This window comes from Erpetoichthys calabaricus, chromosome 11 (assembly GCF_900747795.2).
Source record: "Erpetoichthys calabaricus chromosome 11, fErpCal1.3, whole genome shotgun sequence".
Lineage (NCBI taxonomy): Eukaryota > Metazoa > Chordata > Cladistia > Polypteriformes > Polypteridae > Erpetoichthys > Erpetoichthys calabaricus.
The window spans coordinates 52,912,800-52,931,892 of NC_041404.2; the positions used below are offsets into that span (position 1 = coordinate 52,912,800).

Consider the following 19,093-nt stretch of genomic DNA (forward strand, 5'->3'; position numbering starts at 1 on the left):
GTTGGACTTCGAAGATCCAAATTAACTGGCCATATGTTTGCATACTTTACATTTCTGTTTGGGAGCCATTTAAGTAAAAAAAGAAGCAATTCAGTGGGCCAAGTCTTATTAAACATAAGTTCATCAAAATTAAGGGAAAAAGTTAATCAAAAATCTTAACTGGTCACTACTGAGGAAGACTGTCAGAACAAAAACCTGCAGCCAAAATAGCCATTCAGGACCAGAGTTGGACACCCTTAGACTAAACAAATCACGTACAGCACAAGGACACCAGTAGAAATTAAGCAGAAGTATACTTAATAATAATAATAATTAATTAATAATTATTTGCATTTATATAGCGCTTTTCTCACTACTCAAAGCGCTAAGCAATTGCAGGTTAAGGGCCTTGCTCAAGGGCCCAACAGAGCAGAGTCCCTATTACTTAAGACTGAAGGCGGCAAGAAGCACTTCTTTACTCTAAGAGTTGTAGGAATCTAAAACAAATTACTGAGTCATGCAGTTGGAGCAGATATCTTGACACCCTTTAAGGATCTGGATGAGGAACTGGGAAAGCTCAGCTATTAGCTAATTAAGATGAGCTTGACAGGCTGAATGGTTTCTTCATTTGTCAGATTTCTTATGATGTTATATACCTTTGAGGTCAGACACATAAAAATCAAACCTTTACTACTTTAATGCATTTTTAGGGAGGTAAACAGTGACACTCCAGAAAAACACTTACCTGAACTTCCGCATTTGCCACGTCCAAATATTCCTGCAACACTTTACTTTCGCATCTTGCATTATGCAGAAGGGCTGAAAACAAATTGTTTCTATTATTAAAATATTAAAAACAAAAATATTTGACCTCACTAGAAACTACTGTATTTCCTACCATGCAGTTTGTCCGTTTCATTTTCAATTTCTTCATTATGCAATTTGGCCTCCTGGTACATTTGTTCTGAATGGGGGAGAAATATTAACATAATGTATTTCAAGTGTGTATTTTTGGAAATAGGGTTAGCAGTTACATTATTGTTTTATATTACTACACTACAGAAACCAAAACCATTTAGTACGAATGTAGAAATTATGGTCTGGTGGAGAAAATAAAGACAGATATTCCAGACACTTTAAATGAAATGCTTTTCTTGTTATTAAAAACCTTATTACGCAATGCATGCTCAGCATTCTCTCAGTTCTATGGGTCTTACAAAGCCCCATAAACAAAAAAGTAATATTTAGAGGGAATATTAATTTTAAGAAATCACACATGTTTTGTAACTTTTGAATACAAGATCAGCTTTTTTTTGTGTCAATTTTAAATTAATCCTTGTTTTTGTATAGAGCTCTTCAGAGTACAGGTAAAATACAAAATTACAACGCTAGCACTACTACTGAAATGTTGTCTATAAATGGTTTTTAATTTACTGCTACGAATTTCATTTTAGATTTGGCATTTCTTGCAAGTATTTGTATACCTTTGTAGTACACGGTGGTTTAAGGAAGTTGATCACATTAAAGAACCATACAATGACTTTGTATCTTAGGCTACACGAGAGTGCACGGATATAACCATTTAGTAGCCATTACAGTGCACCTGATCCAATAAATGGTAGTGTACTAGTAAAGAGTTCTAGTTTTAAAATAACATTTTAATTATGGAGTGTGGGAAATGTATTCAAGTATTCTGTCTGCTCTTCATTTTATACATCAAATTTCTTATCCCACCCATACTACAGAATAGGATTCTTTGAATATCGTTATAATTGACTGCATTACAAAGTATTTAATTTCTGTACATACCCAATGACTGATTCCTTTGCTGAACCGCTGACAGTGTGGATTTACATGCATCTAAATCAGTCTCTAGAACTTTCAGTTGCCCTTCAAAGTTAATTTGCATATATCCAAGTTCCTGCAAATGTTCAGAATTTATTTTAAAAAAAGCACACAAAACCATCCACTCAGCATTTCTAAACATTGAACAGTCGGTACAAATAGAAATTACAAAACTGGGACTTTGTTTTTTTGAACTATTCACTCATTCTAAAAACCTTACACAGCTCAAGTTATCAAAATCTACTTTACAGTAAAATAGAGAAAGAAAAAAAAAGACAAAAAAACAAAACATTACTTTATCCTTGGCATCAACTATATTCCTGGCTTCCAGCAATTCTCCAAGAAGACTGTTCATTTTCTTTCTTGAAGAATCATCAGAAAACTGTTAAGACAAAAGATAAATGAGAAAAATCAAATTGCCTTCCCTACATAAAATAAGGTAGGCAGTAGCTAATTTCCAGCAATATCTTTCTCCATACATCAACTGATCCAATTTAATCTTACAGAATGCCTAGCAATAGGTTAAATGAATAAAGCTTAAACCAGAAAAAATAAGTTTCAAATGGTAATGTTTGAGAAGCTAAGCAGTACAGCTTCCCATAATTACATTTTGAGGAAAAGCATTCAAAACCCAAATTGCATTTCAAAACAATGCAATTTTGTTCTCTTCTAAAATTAATCTCATCTTGAGAATACAATGCCGTTTATTTCGGCATCCTTATTCTATAAACATGGAATGCACATTCAAAATCAATAGTCTTCTTGGAAGCAAGGCAGACAATTACAGTGCATTTGTGAAACCAAACTATTCTCCTGAAATTATAGTGGTTAGTGTTAACTTTTCCTTGGATCTACAAGGAGAAAAAAAAAAAAAAAAAAAAAAAAAAAGCAAAAAATTACATAAAGAAAACGCAAGTTTTACAACACAGATCAACAGTTTAATACTTGGTCTTCCTGTTGCTTTCTCAAACAAAGAAAAAAGCAATCGCAATATAAAAAAATTCTCGGCTATATTTAGCCTGAGCCGAGCTAGGGTAGCTCAAGTTTCATCTTGAAAATAGCAGAAAACAAGATGGAAAATATAAAGGAAAAGGGCAGTGCAAAGTGCACTATTTTCCACAAACTGGATGACAAAAATGGAAATCTCATTCTCATTTTGAGGTTTTAGTTTAATATTTCTTTCACATCTGCTTTTCAGTATGTTTTAGAAGTTTATACATATACTCTTCCATTACATGGCATATTTTCTGTTTTTGTTTTTTTTTTTTTTTTTTTTTTTTTTTTAAATGTCTCTATCTTCTTTGTTATTTTCTAAATGTGGGCTTGTTAGTCCTCCAAGGACACTGTTGGAGAATGTTAACCTAGAGGTCTCAGTTTTAAAAAACAAAAAACACACCACACCAGGGGAGCAAAGGAGACCTCATAATCCCAACGACAAAATTAAGGAAATGTCTCAATATACATTTCTTTTAAACCAAGGACAACCATTTACTTCATTTTAAAACATACATCAACATCTACATCTTCCCGTTGCTTTCCCAAACAAAGAAAGCAACCACAATTTAAAAAAATAAATAAATCACTTCACACTGCAACGCAAACACCACACCTGCAACAGCAGAGGCCAGATGACACTGCACATTAACCCACTGGGTAAATTAATCTTATCCGTCTTTTCACCACAACAAATTCTTGCAAGACATTTTTCTTACGTTAAAAACTTTTGTACAAAGACTTGTACCTGTATGTATCTTGTGAATTTTTTGTTAACTGTTGGTATTGTATTGGTGCTATTATTGCTGTTGTGTGACATTTAAATATTATTGAATTTCCCAGCTATCATTTGTTCATTACACAGAAAGCTACATGGTTTGGCAGTCAGGAAGGTGCACTAATTACAGCTGGTAACATTAAACTCAAAACATCATACCTTAGTCTTCAAAAGTTCATTTGCTTTTTGCAGATCAAAAAGTTGCCTTTCAAAAGATGCTATGTTTGCAGCAAGACCAGTTTTCTCCCTTAAGGCAGCAGTTAACTTTGCTTCAGTCTTCTTTAGTTCTTCCTCTAAATTGCGAATCCTTTTATCTTGCTCTCCACATTGTTGCATCAATACACGCACCTGTTTAAAAAGGACAATTTTTAAATATAAATAACTTGCATGCTTTAATTAAAAAAAAAAAGTCTATGGTAATCTAAACTGTGTAGATGCAAATTAGAAAAAAGGGTCCAAAAATATCAATGAAATGCTTACTTCCTTCTCTAAGGCTTTTTGTTGTTTTGTCTCTTTTGTAGCTAGCTGCTCCTTCTCCCCCTTCTTTGTAGGTGTAGACTTAAAAAAAATAAATAAATAAATAAAAAGTGGGTGATATATTCTCTTAAAGCACAAATATTGTATGGCACACAAAATTTACAAATAAAAAAGCAGACAAAGTACTGACCAGTGTTCCAATAGATGATGCTCGCTGAAGTTTTCCCATTGCCATTTGTTCATTATCAGTTGAACATACACCAGGAGCAGCATCTTAAAAAATTAAACAAACTTATCATGAATATCATTGTACAATTAGCTCTTGACCAGCACACCCAATTACACCTTTCAAAGTGTAAATTTCACAATCAATGATGCCTTCAAGGAAAAAAATAGCCCAAAATACCCCCCAATCTGTTACTTACACCATGCAGTTTGCAGTGAGAGTGCCGAAAAACTAATATTTTAATGGAAACATGGAGATTACACATTTTCTGATACAATGGGCTTCAATAGGGTCCCATACTTAACAACAGCAAACAATATCAAAAGTATTTGTGTCACATAATCGATCTCAGGTATTGAATCATACACTCACAAAACCTGAAACACGTATTTTGGCTAAAATACTGTTAAATAAACCACTTACGGGAAAACTTCTCTCATGTACGATAGTGAAACAAGTTCAGAAGGGGTGTAGGTTTGGAAACGACAAGTGAGCTCCACTGTCGCACACTACAGGATTTTTGGGAAAGGAACTTTCAGATTTGAGTACGAGTTCCTGTCCTAATGTGATGTGGGAGACACTATGGGACAAAACCCTGAAGGTTGCGGAGGGTTGTGTTAGTGTTACCGGTGTTCCCAGAAGGAGGCGTTTCATCTCACGGGGCACCCTGGATATCATTGAGAGGAGTCGCAGTGCATGGCTCAATGGCAACTCTGGTCTGTACCAGGAGTTAAGAAGGTCGGCTACGAGGGCTCCGAGGGCAGATAAAGAGGTGTTTGTTAGAGGAATCTGTGAGCAAATGACACCATATGTGGTCTAGCGACTCACATCCTGCTTACAGAGGAATCAAAGCATTACGCACATTTGAATCTGTTCCTCGGAAAGTCGCAGTCAGGGCAGCTGATGGAACGGTCCTTACACGACACTGCAGTTCTGACCCGCTGGGCTGGCTACTTTGAGCAGTTGTTCAAAGCTGATCCTCCGGCTAAGACGCTGGATCTCTCTGGGTTCACAGTTCTTGAGGCTGATCCTCCAATTAGCTGTGGGGGAACGGGGTGTGGGGGAAAGGCTGCAGGGATCTGTGGTATCCAGGGCAAACTTCTCCAGGCTGGTGGCAAGGCTGTCGTCCTGGCATTGCAAGCAATCTTTGCTTCAATTTGAGAGACTGGCATCATCCCAATTGACTGGAAAACGGGACTTGTCGCCCCTATCTGGAAAGGGAAGGGTGATCGCCTCGATTGCAGCAACTACAGGGGGATAACACTGCTCTTGGTGCCGTGCAAGGTCCTTGCTAGGGTCGTCCTCAATAGGATCCGTGATCACTTGCTCACCTACCAGCAACCGGAACAGTCTGCTTTTACGCCTAAGAAGTCTACCAATCGACTGCATCCTGGCACTGAGGGTTCTCATGGAGCGCAAACGAGAATATCGGCAGAGTTTCTTTGCAGCTTTTGTCAATTTTCGTAAAGCGTTTAACTCAGTTGATTGAGCTGCCCTGTGGGACATCCTGAGGGTTCGCGGGATTCCCCTCAAAGTTGCTGGATATCATGGCCAGCCTGTACTCTGGTACTGCGAGTGCGGTGCAGAATGGAGACAGGACCTCTGCGTTTTTCCCCAATTGATTCTGGGGTTCATCCAGGGTGTGTTTTTGCTCCTACTCTGTTCAATACTTGCATTGACTGGGTGTTGGGCAAGGTCGTGGAGTCCAGCGGCTGTGGGGCATCTGTTGGTGAAGAAAGATTCACGGATCTTGACTTGGCTGACGATGCAGTGATCTTCACGGAGTCAATGGAGGCTCTGATCGGGGCTCTTAAGTGACTGAGTGAGGAGTCAGAGTGTCTGGGCTTGCGAGTGTCCTGGATAAAAACCAACATCCAGGCCTTTAATGACCACTTGGGCAGGGCCATCAGCAGTGTGCCCGTCTTTGGAGAGAGTGTCGATCTCATCAAGAGGTTTACTTACCTTGGCAGTGACATTCATGTCTCTGGTGACTCTTCCTATGAAGTCAGTAGACAGAGTGGGAGAGCATGGGGGATCATGAGGTCACCAGAAAGGGGTGTGTGACACTCCTGATATCTAAGCAAAAGGACGAAGATCCAAGAGTTTAGAGTCCTGGTGCATCCTGTCTTGCTATTTGGTTGCAAGACAAGGACGCTATCCAGGTTTTGAAGTTACTGAGGCGAAGACTGGACTCCATGTGTGTCTCTTCAGAGAACACTTGGGTCCCGCTGGTTTGACTGTGTTGCTCATGGAGTCCCACATTACCTGCATTGTGAGGGAGCGTCAGTTACGGCACTACGACCATGTGGTGCATTTCCCCGAGGGTGATCCAGCTCGTAAGATTCTCATTGTTGGGGACCCGAGTGGCTGGACCAGGCCAAGGGGTCGCCCACTTAAGTCCTGGTTGTAGCAGATAGATGGTCATTTCCAGAGGGTGGGACTGGACCGCATGTCTGCCTGGGGGGGGGGGGGTTGCAAACCAGGATCCCGAGTTGTTTTGTCGTGTAGTGGGTGCAGCAAGTGCCAGTGCATGCTCCTTGACTTGGTTTATTTACAATATTTTAGCCAAAATAGAATCTAGGGAATTTGTGAGCATATGACTGGATACACACTAAAAATATATACTTAATTAACATTTTGATATTCCTTTCTACTGTTCACTGTGTGTCCCCATTAATGTCAGTTGAGCCAGGAATTTTGTCATCTCCGTTCTCCATGAAAACGTGAGTAAAAATTTCTATTAGTCATCACTACAAACAGTGAGAGGTATATAGCAGATTTAAAACACATTAAGTAAAGTATTTATTTAAGACTTAATCTACATTTCATAAGGCTGCATAGTTTAAAAAACAAAAGCAACAGGTTTTTCTCCCAGCCAATTTCTTTTCTTAATTAACAAGCAAGCCATTATTTTCCCAGTTTCTGTGTTTCTTATAACCACCTGAAAATGACAAACAAGTAATGCGGTATTTTTACTAAATAAAGCAGGAATTTATATATGCGTTAGATGATTAAAAATTCATTCTTTTTCCTGATTTCTAATGTTCTGGTTATTTAGACAATTATTTACTAATAAGCTTTACATTGTCACTATTCATATACAATTAAGAGCAAACTCCAAAGAGGAGGAACTAAAATAAGCATTTAAAGATACACAACAATTGCAAATAAGTCTATTTCCTATTGATGTAAATCTGACACTATTGCACTTTGCTAAATGCAAAATTAAAGGAAAAAAAAACAGATTAATTGAACAGCGAGATCAATTAAAAGTAACAATAACTGAATGATCAAGCAACTGGGTGGAACAAAAAGCTGCAAATTGTTATTTCGATCTGATGTTAACTGTTCTGTTTTACACTATTCTTAAAAAGGTGAGTCAAACCCAGTTACAATATACAGGTAAAACTAGAAAGTATTTAACACATATCTGGAGAGACTAGATTTACATGCAACATTCAAAGCTGCTAGGATGTTAATATAATCTCGTAATGACCAAATTTATCTTCAAAAGTAATAGAAACTGTTGAAAGGTCTAAATGAGGATCACCAGAGAAAATGGGTGTTTGTCCAACATGGATTAAAGCATCAACTTATTGATGCTCCTTAACCTGTCGCATGTTATAGAGTAAAAGCCATTATGCTGAATGAATAAGTCAGGAGTGTTTTGAAGTTACTTAGGTATTTATCAGGAAAACCTTGTTCACTATAGATCGGTGGTTCTCGACATTCAGTCCTGGTAGCCTCCTGTGACTTAGGAGTGTGCAATATGTATCGTCTCAGGGTTCAGTTCTCAGCGTTCCCACACAGTCAATCTGCTTCACCTTAAAATTATTTATGACAGCATATGTAACTGCCCCAGTGTGAGGGACACATTCCACTACTATAACTGTCTCCTGTATTTTGAATGCAAAATACTATATCTAAAACTAGATGTTTAAGCAAGCATTGCCATCAGGATTAAGTAAAAAGTATTGTGCTCACCTTTCTTTTTCCTAAATCTGTCCGATTTCTCAAAGGATACTGGACCTTTTGTGGATGATTCAAGAAAATTTACTTGATATGTTCCAGGTGGAGGAGCACAGCCTTGAATTGATAAACATGAAATGAAAGGGAGAAAATAAAAAATCTCAGCCCACAGTAAGTAAATAAACATGTAATATGAGCATTAATTTATTCCACAAGGTATTTTCCAAAATATTTTATTCAGCACAGGAGTTTCTGGAACACAGCAGAGTAGAAGAAATACACTTCAAACACAAGGGACACACTCACTTCAGACTCGTTCAACACTAGAACCGCCACATATTTTCTTAAAACTAAACTGCCAGGCTTCTATCTATGATGGATCGTCTAGGAAAAAAAAAATCTCTATGGTGCTGGGTCAAAAAAAAGTCTGAAATTGTTTCCAAATATGACAGATGAGTTTAATACAGTAACAGGTTTTTTATTCAAATTAAGCACATATGGAATGAGATGGAGCAATGTATTTAAAGAACTTGGCCACCAGCTAATTTACAACAAATAAAAGAAACACTAGAGTTAACATGAGGAAGGGCCATGTGAATGGACTAAAGCATTGTTTCTTCATTTCTTTTTCTCATGACTCAGTCTTACCCTTTTTAGTGTCTTTGAGACCCAGTCCATGATGACCCCCAAATGGGGTGGGGGTTGGGGCTGACCTTGGAGAATCACCACCGACAGTCATAGCAGAGCAATGTTGTCTGCTTAAACTTCCCATGGAAACCCATCAATCGCCATTGAACCACTGGCGGTCCACTGTCGAAATTCTTATCAGATAAAGGGGATTATCAGAGAAGGACTGGAACAGAAAATTTCTCTATATGCAGATGATATGGTTTTATATATCTCAGACCCAAAAAACACTGTGCCTGCAGTTTTAACAGCAAATACAGAATTTCAAAAGATCTCTGGTCTCAGAATTAATTTGAATAAAAGTATACTCGTTCCAGTGAATTCACAAGCATATAATATTAGATTGGACACCCTACCTTTTACCACAGCAGATCAGTTTAAATACCATGGGGTAAATATCACAAGTAAACAAAGCTCTTAATCAAAACAAAATTTCACCATCTGTATGGAAAAAATTAAGCAAGACTTGCATAGATGGTCAACTCTTCATTTCACTCTAGCTGGAAGAATTAGCGCTGTTAAGATGAATATCCTTCCTAAACTTTTTTTTTTTTTTTTTTTATTTCAAATATATATCAATAAATCATTTTTTAAGCAATTAGATTCAACCATAACCTCATTTATTTGGAACTCAAAACATTCACGTATCCAAAGAGCGACCCTACAAAGACCTCTGGCAGAGGGTGGCATGTCTCTACCTAATTTTCAGTTTTATTACTGGGCAGCAAACATACAAGCCATAAAAACCTGGACACAAATAAATGAACATTCACAGGCTTGGTCCGCAATAGAAGTTAAATCCTGCAGTACTTCTTTATATTCCCTGCTCTGCGCTCCAATAAATGCAAGTTATCGCAAATATACTAATAACTCAATTGTGCTTCACTCACTCAGAACATGGAACCAATTTAGAAAGCAATTTAAGATGGAAAATCTTTTATCTGTGGCACCTCTGCAGGAGAACCACCTCTTTCAACCCTCGCAAACATATCTAGTTTTTAATATCTGGAAAAGATTTGGGATTAAATTGCTCAGAGATCTTTATATACAATATCTTTACTTCCTTTGAACAATTACAATCCAAATTTAACCTTCCAGCTACACATTTCTTTCACTATCTTCAAATTAGAAACTTTGTTAAACAGAACCTGCCTGATAAATAATGGAGCCATTAAAAATCCTTGTTTCATTAACAGTATACCTTCATTTATAAATGACAGAATATATGAGAGAGGAGAAAGCCATGACACATAGCTTTATGATACTGTATCAGTTTAGTTCCAAAACTCCAAACTTAATTTTGGAGTTTGCACGTTCTTCCTACATTGGCAAGGTTTCCCTCTAGAGGATTTCCAACATATTCACATTAGGTTAACACCTAATTGTAAAATGGCTGTTGTAAAATTAGTTGTATACAGTATGTGTGACCTGCCTTTCCAGCCAGAACATCACACCATTCTGCACTAGATGCTCTCTACAACCCAGTAGAAAAAAGCAGGTCATGGAAAAGAGATGGAGCAATGGAGAACCAACATTGTCAGAACAGAAACTTCTCACATTGTAAAAAGACTGATAAAAGAAAATGCAAGGGAAAAAATGAAAAATAAGATTATTGAAATTTAAATCTTGAGAATATTGGGGTCAATTAAAGTATGATTCCTGTATGGCTTGAACTCAGCTTTAACAGTGTTGCAATAACAGTAGGTTCACAGTTGAACAAAACTGAAAGAGCAATACTGGAACAACATTATAAACCTCACTTTCTGCTGTGACATGAGCATTAAATTCACAGGTGACAAAACAAGCAGTAGGCAAAGGATGGCATTCAATCATCTAGTCTATTTTATGCAGAATTTTTTATACCAAAGTATTTACAGATTCCAGCATGTACAAAATGCTACTGTATTAGTACAAACACACCAAGTTCAGTAAAATAAATAAATAAATCTCACTTGAACAGACTGGGGATTTTCTTGGAGAAAGAACTCCTTAAGAAGGTGAGTTTGTGGTGCTACAAAACTATATCTTCAAATCCACATAATCCAGACAACCATTTTTTACCTCATATGAATCTGCAACTTCAGCCTCACCAGTTTTTCTAAAAACATTGTAAGTGGTAAATATTTAATCGCCGAGTTGTAGCTAAAGTTCTGATAGTCTTTATATCCAAGCCTCACACGAAACATTTTGAGCTTTACATTTTAAGAAGTGCAGTGCCTACATTTATTTATTGTATAAATTACTGCTTTGTAAAGACTACACATACAGTATATCAGCTCTTCCAACTTGCCATTCTACTTTTATCTTTAATTGTCAATACATCCTGGCAAACCTTTAAGCAGATTTGCTGGTTGATCCAAAGTGTAAACATTTCCACACAAATTGTGTTCATAAGAATTACATATGAAAGTTTTTTTGGGTCTGGAACTTTCTGACTGACAAATACAAATCAAATTCCTATATATGAAATACTGCCTAGTCACGTAACATCAATCTTTTTCAGGACTTTCCCCCTATTTTTGGCCCTGTACACCTGAAAAACCCTCATTTTTAGGTCATTATGGATTAGATTTTGTACAGGAAATTACACCCTCATAATAAAGACGACACCAACTTAAAAAAATATGACCAGAAGACCTGGAAGTTGTGCATGCCACATCAACCCACTCCTGGGGTTCACCCCCTAATAGGATACCAGGGGTCAAAATGATTTCCTTTCAAAAAAATGCAGAAAATTGGTGATTAATGCTTTCTGTTATTTCAAGGCTGCCGATATGACATTTACGATACTTAATTCTTTACCGGTGGCCCTAGTCCTTTAAAAGTCTCTTCCAGAAAGTTAAAAATGACAAATTTTAAACATAAGCATGAGGGATATCATTTTAAACTATGTCGACAAGGTCAGTGATTATGAATTTTTTTATTATTATTATTATTATTTTTGATCCTGTACTGGGAATATAGCCTTCTATGTGGACACCTAGCAGAGGGTTAAAAATGATGAATTTGTTTTACAATCAAGAATATTAAACTTTTAAATTGAAGCCGATATTAATAATTCAAATATTTGATACAGCTGCTCGTCTTTTTTATGTACATCTACCTCAATAAGTAAATTACATTTCTTATGAATATCCACTTTGTAATTGAATACTCTTATGGTAATGTGACATTTTTACCCAGCCAAACACTAAAAGGTCACTAAAGTCCGGTTTTACATTACACTACTTGGGTATTTGTTACGTGCGTAAAGAAAAACTTTATAAAAGTTCTGCAAAATTTGCCCTTAAGTTTCCAACTGTGTCCCAGTGTTCTTGTTGCAGAATTAATATTCAACTAACTACTGGGATCTACTGTAATAATTATTTTAAATACATTTTTAAAACTTGAGTTATGTTCCCCAAAAAGTCTTCGCTTTGCTTAAACTGAAAAGGTTCAACTCCTTAAATCTCTCATCATAGCCATACCTCTTAGTCGTGGAATCAGCCTGGTCACTCTTCTCTGGACTTTATCTAATGTTTCTTCTATGTATTTCTTGTAATGAGAAGTCAAGCAAAATGGCACCTTTCATTGGCTAACTAAAAAGAATACAATATGCAAACTTTCAAGGCAACTTGGGCCCCTTCTTCAGTCACTTTGGGGCCAGTTGGGCCCCTTGGAGATAATCTATTGGTTTATCTATTGTTCTATTTAAAACAAATGGGAATTAAGGGCACAGTCTGTAGGCATTTACAAAATTGGCTCAAAGACAGGAAGCAATTTTCAAAATTGCCTAATGTTAAGAGTGGTGTCTTTTAGGGGTTTAGTGCTGGGGTAGCTGCTCTTTTAAATATACACAAATGATCTGAGCAATAATAAAGGTAGTTAAGTTTACAGTTTATAACAAACTAGGAGGAAAGGCACAATGTAGAATCAGCTAAATTATTCCAGATATTCTAGTTAGTAAACTGTCTAACCCTAGATTCCCCCTACTCTTCTGCACCTGGGTAAAGGATTTTTACATCAGTCACCCTCAGACAGGGAAGTTCACCTCGCTCACTCAGCACCAGCTCCCCACAAGGTTATGTGCCAAGTCCATTGCTGTTTGCCTTCTACACACGATTGCAGTCCAGCACACCCTAATAAACACCATAATCATATTTGCTGATGACACTACAGTGATTGGACTCATCTCGGAGGGCAACGAGTCTGCCTACAGAGAGGAGATCCTGAAATTGTCAGCTTGGAGCTCAACAAATAACCCGACACTGAACACCATGAAAATAAAGGAAATCTTTCGACTTCAGGAAAAAAAAAAAAAAAAAAAAAAAAAAAAAAAAAAAAAAAAAAAAAAAAAAAGAGCATAGACATCGAATCCGTCTACAGAAACGGTGATTGTGTGGAGAGGGTCCAAGCCTTCAAATTCTTGGGTACTCTCATCTCTGCAGACCTGTCCTGGTCTGCAAATACCAAAGCAGTCATTAAACAGGCACAGCAGCAACTTCACTTCTCAATACTGCTTTGGAAAAACCACCTGGATCAAAAGCTGCTTGTGATCTTTTACCTCTCCTTCACAGAGCGTGCCGACATACTGCATCATAGTGTGGTACAGAAGCTACACTGCAGCTGACAGGAGGGGGCTTCAGCATGTCATTAATGCAGCTCAGAAGATTGTCGACTGCTCTCTGCAGTCCCTACAAGACTTGTACACTTCCCTCGACCACAGCAGGGCAAAAAACATTTTGATGGACCCCTCACATCCTGGTTTTCACTTGTTTTTAACTGTTAACCCTCTGGTAGGCGCTACAAGTCAATCAATTCAAGGACAAACAGACTCAGGGTCAGTTTCTTTCCTGGAGCCATAACTACATTGAATCTTAACATGCACTGACCATCTCTCTCTACCTCCCATTCTCACCTTTTCTTGGACGTGCAATAATCCTCTGTGAAATAATCACAGTCCAGCACAAGATTTGGTCTTATGTTCAATATGTACATTATTTTTCTTTGTGTAATATTTCATATCATTGGTAATTCATTGTGCAATAATTACTGCCTTGTGCCATATTGTTCTATTTGTCTTAAGTGCAATATGTTGCGTTATTAGTACTCTGTGCAATATTCATATCATTTGCAATTCAATTCTTGTACCTGCATGTTCAGTAATATTCTTGTTCAGTAATTCCACATTTGCTGCCTAGCAAAAAGCACCTATTAATTAGTATTCTTTATATTATTTTTATTTAAGTTTCTACATGTAACACATTACTGTTACTTGTACAAATGGTTGATTTTTTCCCGTTGCATTTGAAAGGAGTAGCTGCTCTCATTTTGTTATACATGGTATAATGACAAAGGCTTCTAAATCTAAATTGTGACAGAGAGACTTGGGTAGCATACAGGTTTACATCTGTTGCTGCTCCATCTCCTCCTTAATAATTCCTTCCATTATTTTACCTGTGATGCACGGTAAGCTTACTAGTCTATAGTTACTTGGATCAGCCCGATCACCCTTTTAATACAAGATTTTGCTAGGCTCTGGTGTTTAGAAATTTCCAAAGTGTGCAGATTTTCGAATATGGTCAAAGGGTTTATATCTATATTATACTCAGTAACTTTCTTAAGCACTACTGTGCTGCGCTAGTGACAACATGTTCGTTTCCAAACCGTTTTGCTTGTTCAAGGTTGCATCCCTGCGGGGTTTTGTACTCACCTCCCATCGCTTGATAACATGACAGGCTCTGTCAATCTGCACCGAGAATACAGATTTAAACAGAAAAAAAAGAAACCAAAACATTTCACGAAAGCAAGAGAAACCTTACACAAATTATGTTATTAGCTCGATCCTGGTGTTCTTGGATTTTTTTTATTCCGGCTTGTTTGGGCTCGCTTTAATTCATAACTTTAGGTTTTATATATTAATCTATTATTTGCTGTTTAACGTGTGACATTGGTTTATATTCAATGTTAGTAATTGAACTTTCTCCGTCCTATGTAATCCCTTTGTTCATGGTAAATTATTCGAGAAATGCTTTGAGCATGGGAAAGAGCTATACAAATAAAATGTATTATTATTAATCCTCAAACATCACATTCTCAAAAGTGCTCACCTTTCGAAATAAAATATTGATCGTTCATGTCAAATTATAAACTTAACTAAATTACTGGTGGAATAAAATCTGGAGATTGTCGAACGTGCATCAAATCATAAGTAAACAACCACTTTAATATATCGTTAAGACAATGCGTGACCTCAGCACTATAATACCACCTAATAGCAGCGTATACATCATCAATACAAAGTAAACAGAACTTACCAACGTTTTCATTAAACCGTTTAAGAGGAGCTTTAGGAAATGACATTTTCGAAAAACTGAAGCTTTCACGTTAACCGACTAAATTATTTTTTACTACGGAACAAACCCATAGGCCCTGCTTTCTTCACAAAACCCTTACTGTGTAACCCAAATTAACAAACAATTCAAACTAAACCGCCGCCTGAACTTTAACAAAACAACCAATAGGCGAATATTTTGTTGAGCAATGACGAATAGGCTAGCCAATCAGTAGCTTGAAAACATCGTGGAGGTGGTCGTCGAACACTTGCCGTTGAACAAGTAGCCAATCAACGGCAGCTTCACGTTTACGTATGTACGTTAGGCGAGGAACTATTTCTTACGCATGCGTGTTTTTGCATATAGTGGATTCATTTTGAAGAAGTTGCGCAGGTGAAAACATTTAGGCTTTCAGAAAGAGGGCGCGCGAGTAAATGGATTATTTACACAGGCCTCCTTTTAAGAAGATCAGACATTTTATATCACTGGGGAACTAAACTAAGATGAGATGTAAAATATAACAAGCTAAAGTGCTCAGATAACGTTTGTATAATGTAAATAATTGCGTTTGCAAAAACGTCAATAATACAAGCCAATAATAAACTTATAGATGATATTAATTAGCGCTTCGTTGTGATTGATCAAAGTTTATATAAATTTGATCTATAACGTAAAATGTATTTTTAATGTATTTAGATGATTAAATATGTATATCTGTTTACTTTCCCATTTGTGCTCATTAAGGACAAATAACAGCAAATAGCAAGAAAATAATACATGGTAAATTAACTTGCATCTAAGTAATCTTTTTCTTTATGCATACAGTACATATACATGTATAAATGGACATGGTTCAGCTGAGCAATCGCTAGTAATGATAAGCCATCCTTCGATTTTTATAAATGCTGGTTGACTGTTTATCACAGAGCCCACTCATGCACATATCCAACATCACTTTTACTGGGTCAATTTAGAGTCACGAGTTAACTTAGTGCATACTGACATCTTTATAAAGTAGAAGGAAAAGTCCTGCACTAACGGCAGTTCATTATACTTTGCATAACGCTCGGATGAGGCCACCTCACAGAGCAGTGTTCTGTCCTCTGCTATACTCCCTCTATACATATGGCTGTGCATGACTCTAACATCATTGTGAAGGACGGAGTGGTGGCTCTGAGGCTAGGGATCTGCACTGGCAATCGGAAGGTTGCCGGTTCGAATCCCGTAAATTCGTCCCAAAAGGGACTCTGCTCTGTTGGGCCCTTCAGCAAGGCCCTTAACCTGCAATTGCTGAGCGCTTTGAGTAGTGAGAAAAGCGCTATATAAATGCAAAGTCTGTTAATTACATGGCTCTGGTAGGCCTCCTATCTAGCACCAATGAGCCTGAATGAAGTGCAGAGTCTGTGACAACAGCCTACACCAGAATGTCGGCAAAACAAAGGAGCTAACTGTGGACTTTGTGGGAAAACAAAAGAGGCCCTACCACCTCCTCAGAATAAATAGCACTCAGGTGGAGATGGTGGGCAGTTTCAGATACTTTGGTGTCCACATCACAGAGAATCTGACCTAGCACATTGACACCTTGATGAAAAAGGCACGACAATATCTTTACCACTTCAGACGCCTCAGGGATTTTAGCCTGCCCTCCCAGATAGTAACAAACTTCTACATATCCACCATCAAAGTATCCTGATTTGAAAAACCACAAAGCTCCACAGAGAGTGATATGGTCAGATGAACACATCACTGGGCGTGCACTCTCTAACTACCACGACATCTACATGAAGGGATGCCAGATAGGGGCAAAAAAAATATTCTAGTCATCACAGCAACAGCCTTTTCTCTGTCTTCTCTGTACTGTGATCAGGGAAACACTAAAGCTGCCTGAAGACCAGAGAGACCGAGGAGGAATTTCTGTCCACAGTCCACCTGCATCCTAAATGAGGACAATTCCTCATGATTCTCTTTTGTTAATTGTCTTATATTAAGTTATTCAAGTTATTATTTATTTATTTATTAAATAACATAAAACAAAACCAGTACCTCTGTATAGTGCCTTACTGTGACTGAAACTGCCATTCTGTTGTGTATTTTTGAGGGATATGTTATTTGTCATAATATAACAATAATATGTATTTATTTATTTATTTATTATTGAGCTTCTGTACCTTCATTCCATTCATGCCCATTTAGTACCTTCCATATTATCTATCTATCTATCTATCTATCTATCTATCTATCTATCTATCTATCTATCTATCTGTTATATAGTGCCTTTCATATTATCAATTATATAATGCCTTTCATATTATCTAGCCATCTATTATATAGTGCCTTGCATATCTATCTATCTATCTATCTATCTATCTATCTATCTATCTATCTATCTATCTATCATATAGTGCCTTTCATATTATCTATTATATAATGCTGTTTGCATTATCTATCTATCATATAGTGCCTTTCCTATCTATCTATCTATCTATCTATCTATCTATCTATCTATCTATCTATCTATCTATCTATCATATAGTGCCTTTCAAACCTATCTATAATATAGTGCCTTTCCTATCTATCTATCTATCTATCTATCTATCTATCTATCTATCTATCATATAGTGCCTTTCATACCTATCTATAATATAGTGCCTTTCCTATCTATCTATCTATCTATCTATCTATCTATCTATCTATCTATCTATCTATCTATCTATCTATCTATCTATCTATCTATCTATCTATCATATAGTACCTTTCATATCTGTCTATCTAATCATTTTAATTGTGATTTGTACAATTGTGTAGTATTCTTTATTATCCTTTCGTATTCTACTTAATGCAGAGTCTCTGAGTTTAGCATGTCAGTACATTTCAATGTGTGCATAATTAACTGTATGTGACACATAAATGTCATGGCCCAGGATTCAATTGCAGGACTTTGGAGCTGTGAGGCAGATACACTAACACGGTGCCATTGAGCTCCATTTGAATAACAAGCAGTAACTTTCACTGTGCATTGTGATCCTGGTTGCTTTTTACACATGCAGTGTCTACTGTATCTAGTGGCTATCTAGAATCACTATATCCTTCATGAAATTTTTTAAATTTAAATTTTGAAATGAATTCACCTGTAATAAAATCTTGTTAACAAAATATTCCATTAAAAACGCAAACTGATCATTTAATTAAAAAAACAAAGCAATTACAGAAACAATGCTCTGCCTTGGCTACACCACAATTTCACTAATACGGTGCGTTTTAAAGTCACCTTTTGTTCCTGTGCTACCTTTCATTGAAAATGTGTCTATATACTTAGGACACCTACATTTTTTACTTTTATCCCCATATTCTTTGTAGAAGAGTTCAAGAACAGTTAAATTCTGAAAGAAAACCTTCTGTGAACAGCACCCTCTTTAGGTTTGTGCACAGTTTTCCATAAGATTGAAGTCCAAGCTTTGAGTGGGTGACTCTGAGTGGTGGTGTAGTAGTTGGCCAAGTGGGTGTCATTATAATACAGATCCATATTCTTAAACTATGGCACACATGGCACTGATAACAAAGCTTCTTTGAACACGCCTGAAAACATGTGGCATCATTCAAGCTCCATATTCAATCCCTGAATTGACCCTCCCTGATGGCTACTTTTTTACAAAATGAAAAATTTCACATCATTAAATGGGGGAGTGTCAGACCTGGAGCTTGAACTGTTATGAGGTCCCTCTATACAACCAGCAATGACGTCTGGGTAACCACCATCACTTCTTCAATCGGGTTGTTTTACAACAGATCACCACAATTTTTTTTTTAACTAACTACTACATCTCA

The 19,093-nt window shown here is 36.9% G+C and overlaps 1 protein-coding gene across 1 annotated transcript in view; it reads right to left on the reverse strand.

Moving 5' to 3' along the window:
* The window catches only part of hmmr (hyaluronan-mediated motility receptor (RHAMM)), a 43,924-nt gene extending 28,551 nt beyond the window's left edge, over positions 1-15,373 (reverse strand). Inside the window, exons 1-9 of the mRNA XM_028813085.2 lie at positions 15,251-15,373; positions 8,283-8,384; positions 4,263-4,345; positions 4,076-4,153; positions 3,755-3,943; positions 2,120-2,206; positions 1,789-1,900; positions 878-943; positions 725-798 (exon numbers count right to left, since the gene is read on the reverse strand). Coding sequence (XP_028668918.2) covers positions 725-798; positions 878-943; positions 1,789-1,900; positions 2,120-2,206; positions 3,755-3,943; positions 4,076-4,153; positions 4,263-4,345; positions 8,283-8,384; positions 15,251-15,296 — 837 coding nt within the window. The 5' untranslated portion in view covers positions 15,297-15,373. The remainder of the gene's footprint in view (positions 1-724; positions 799-877; positions 944-1,788; positions 1,901-2,119; positions 2,207-3,754; positions 3,944-4,075; positions 4,154-4,262; positions 4,346-8,282; positions 8,385-15,250) is intronic.
* Positions 15,374-19,093: the final 3,720 nt, after the last annotated feature.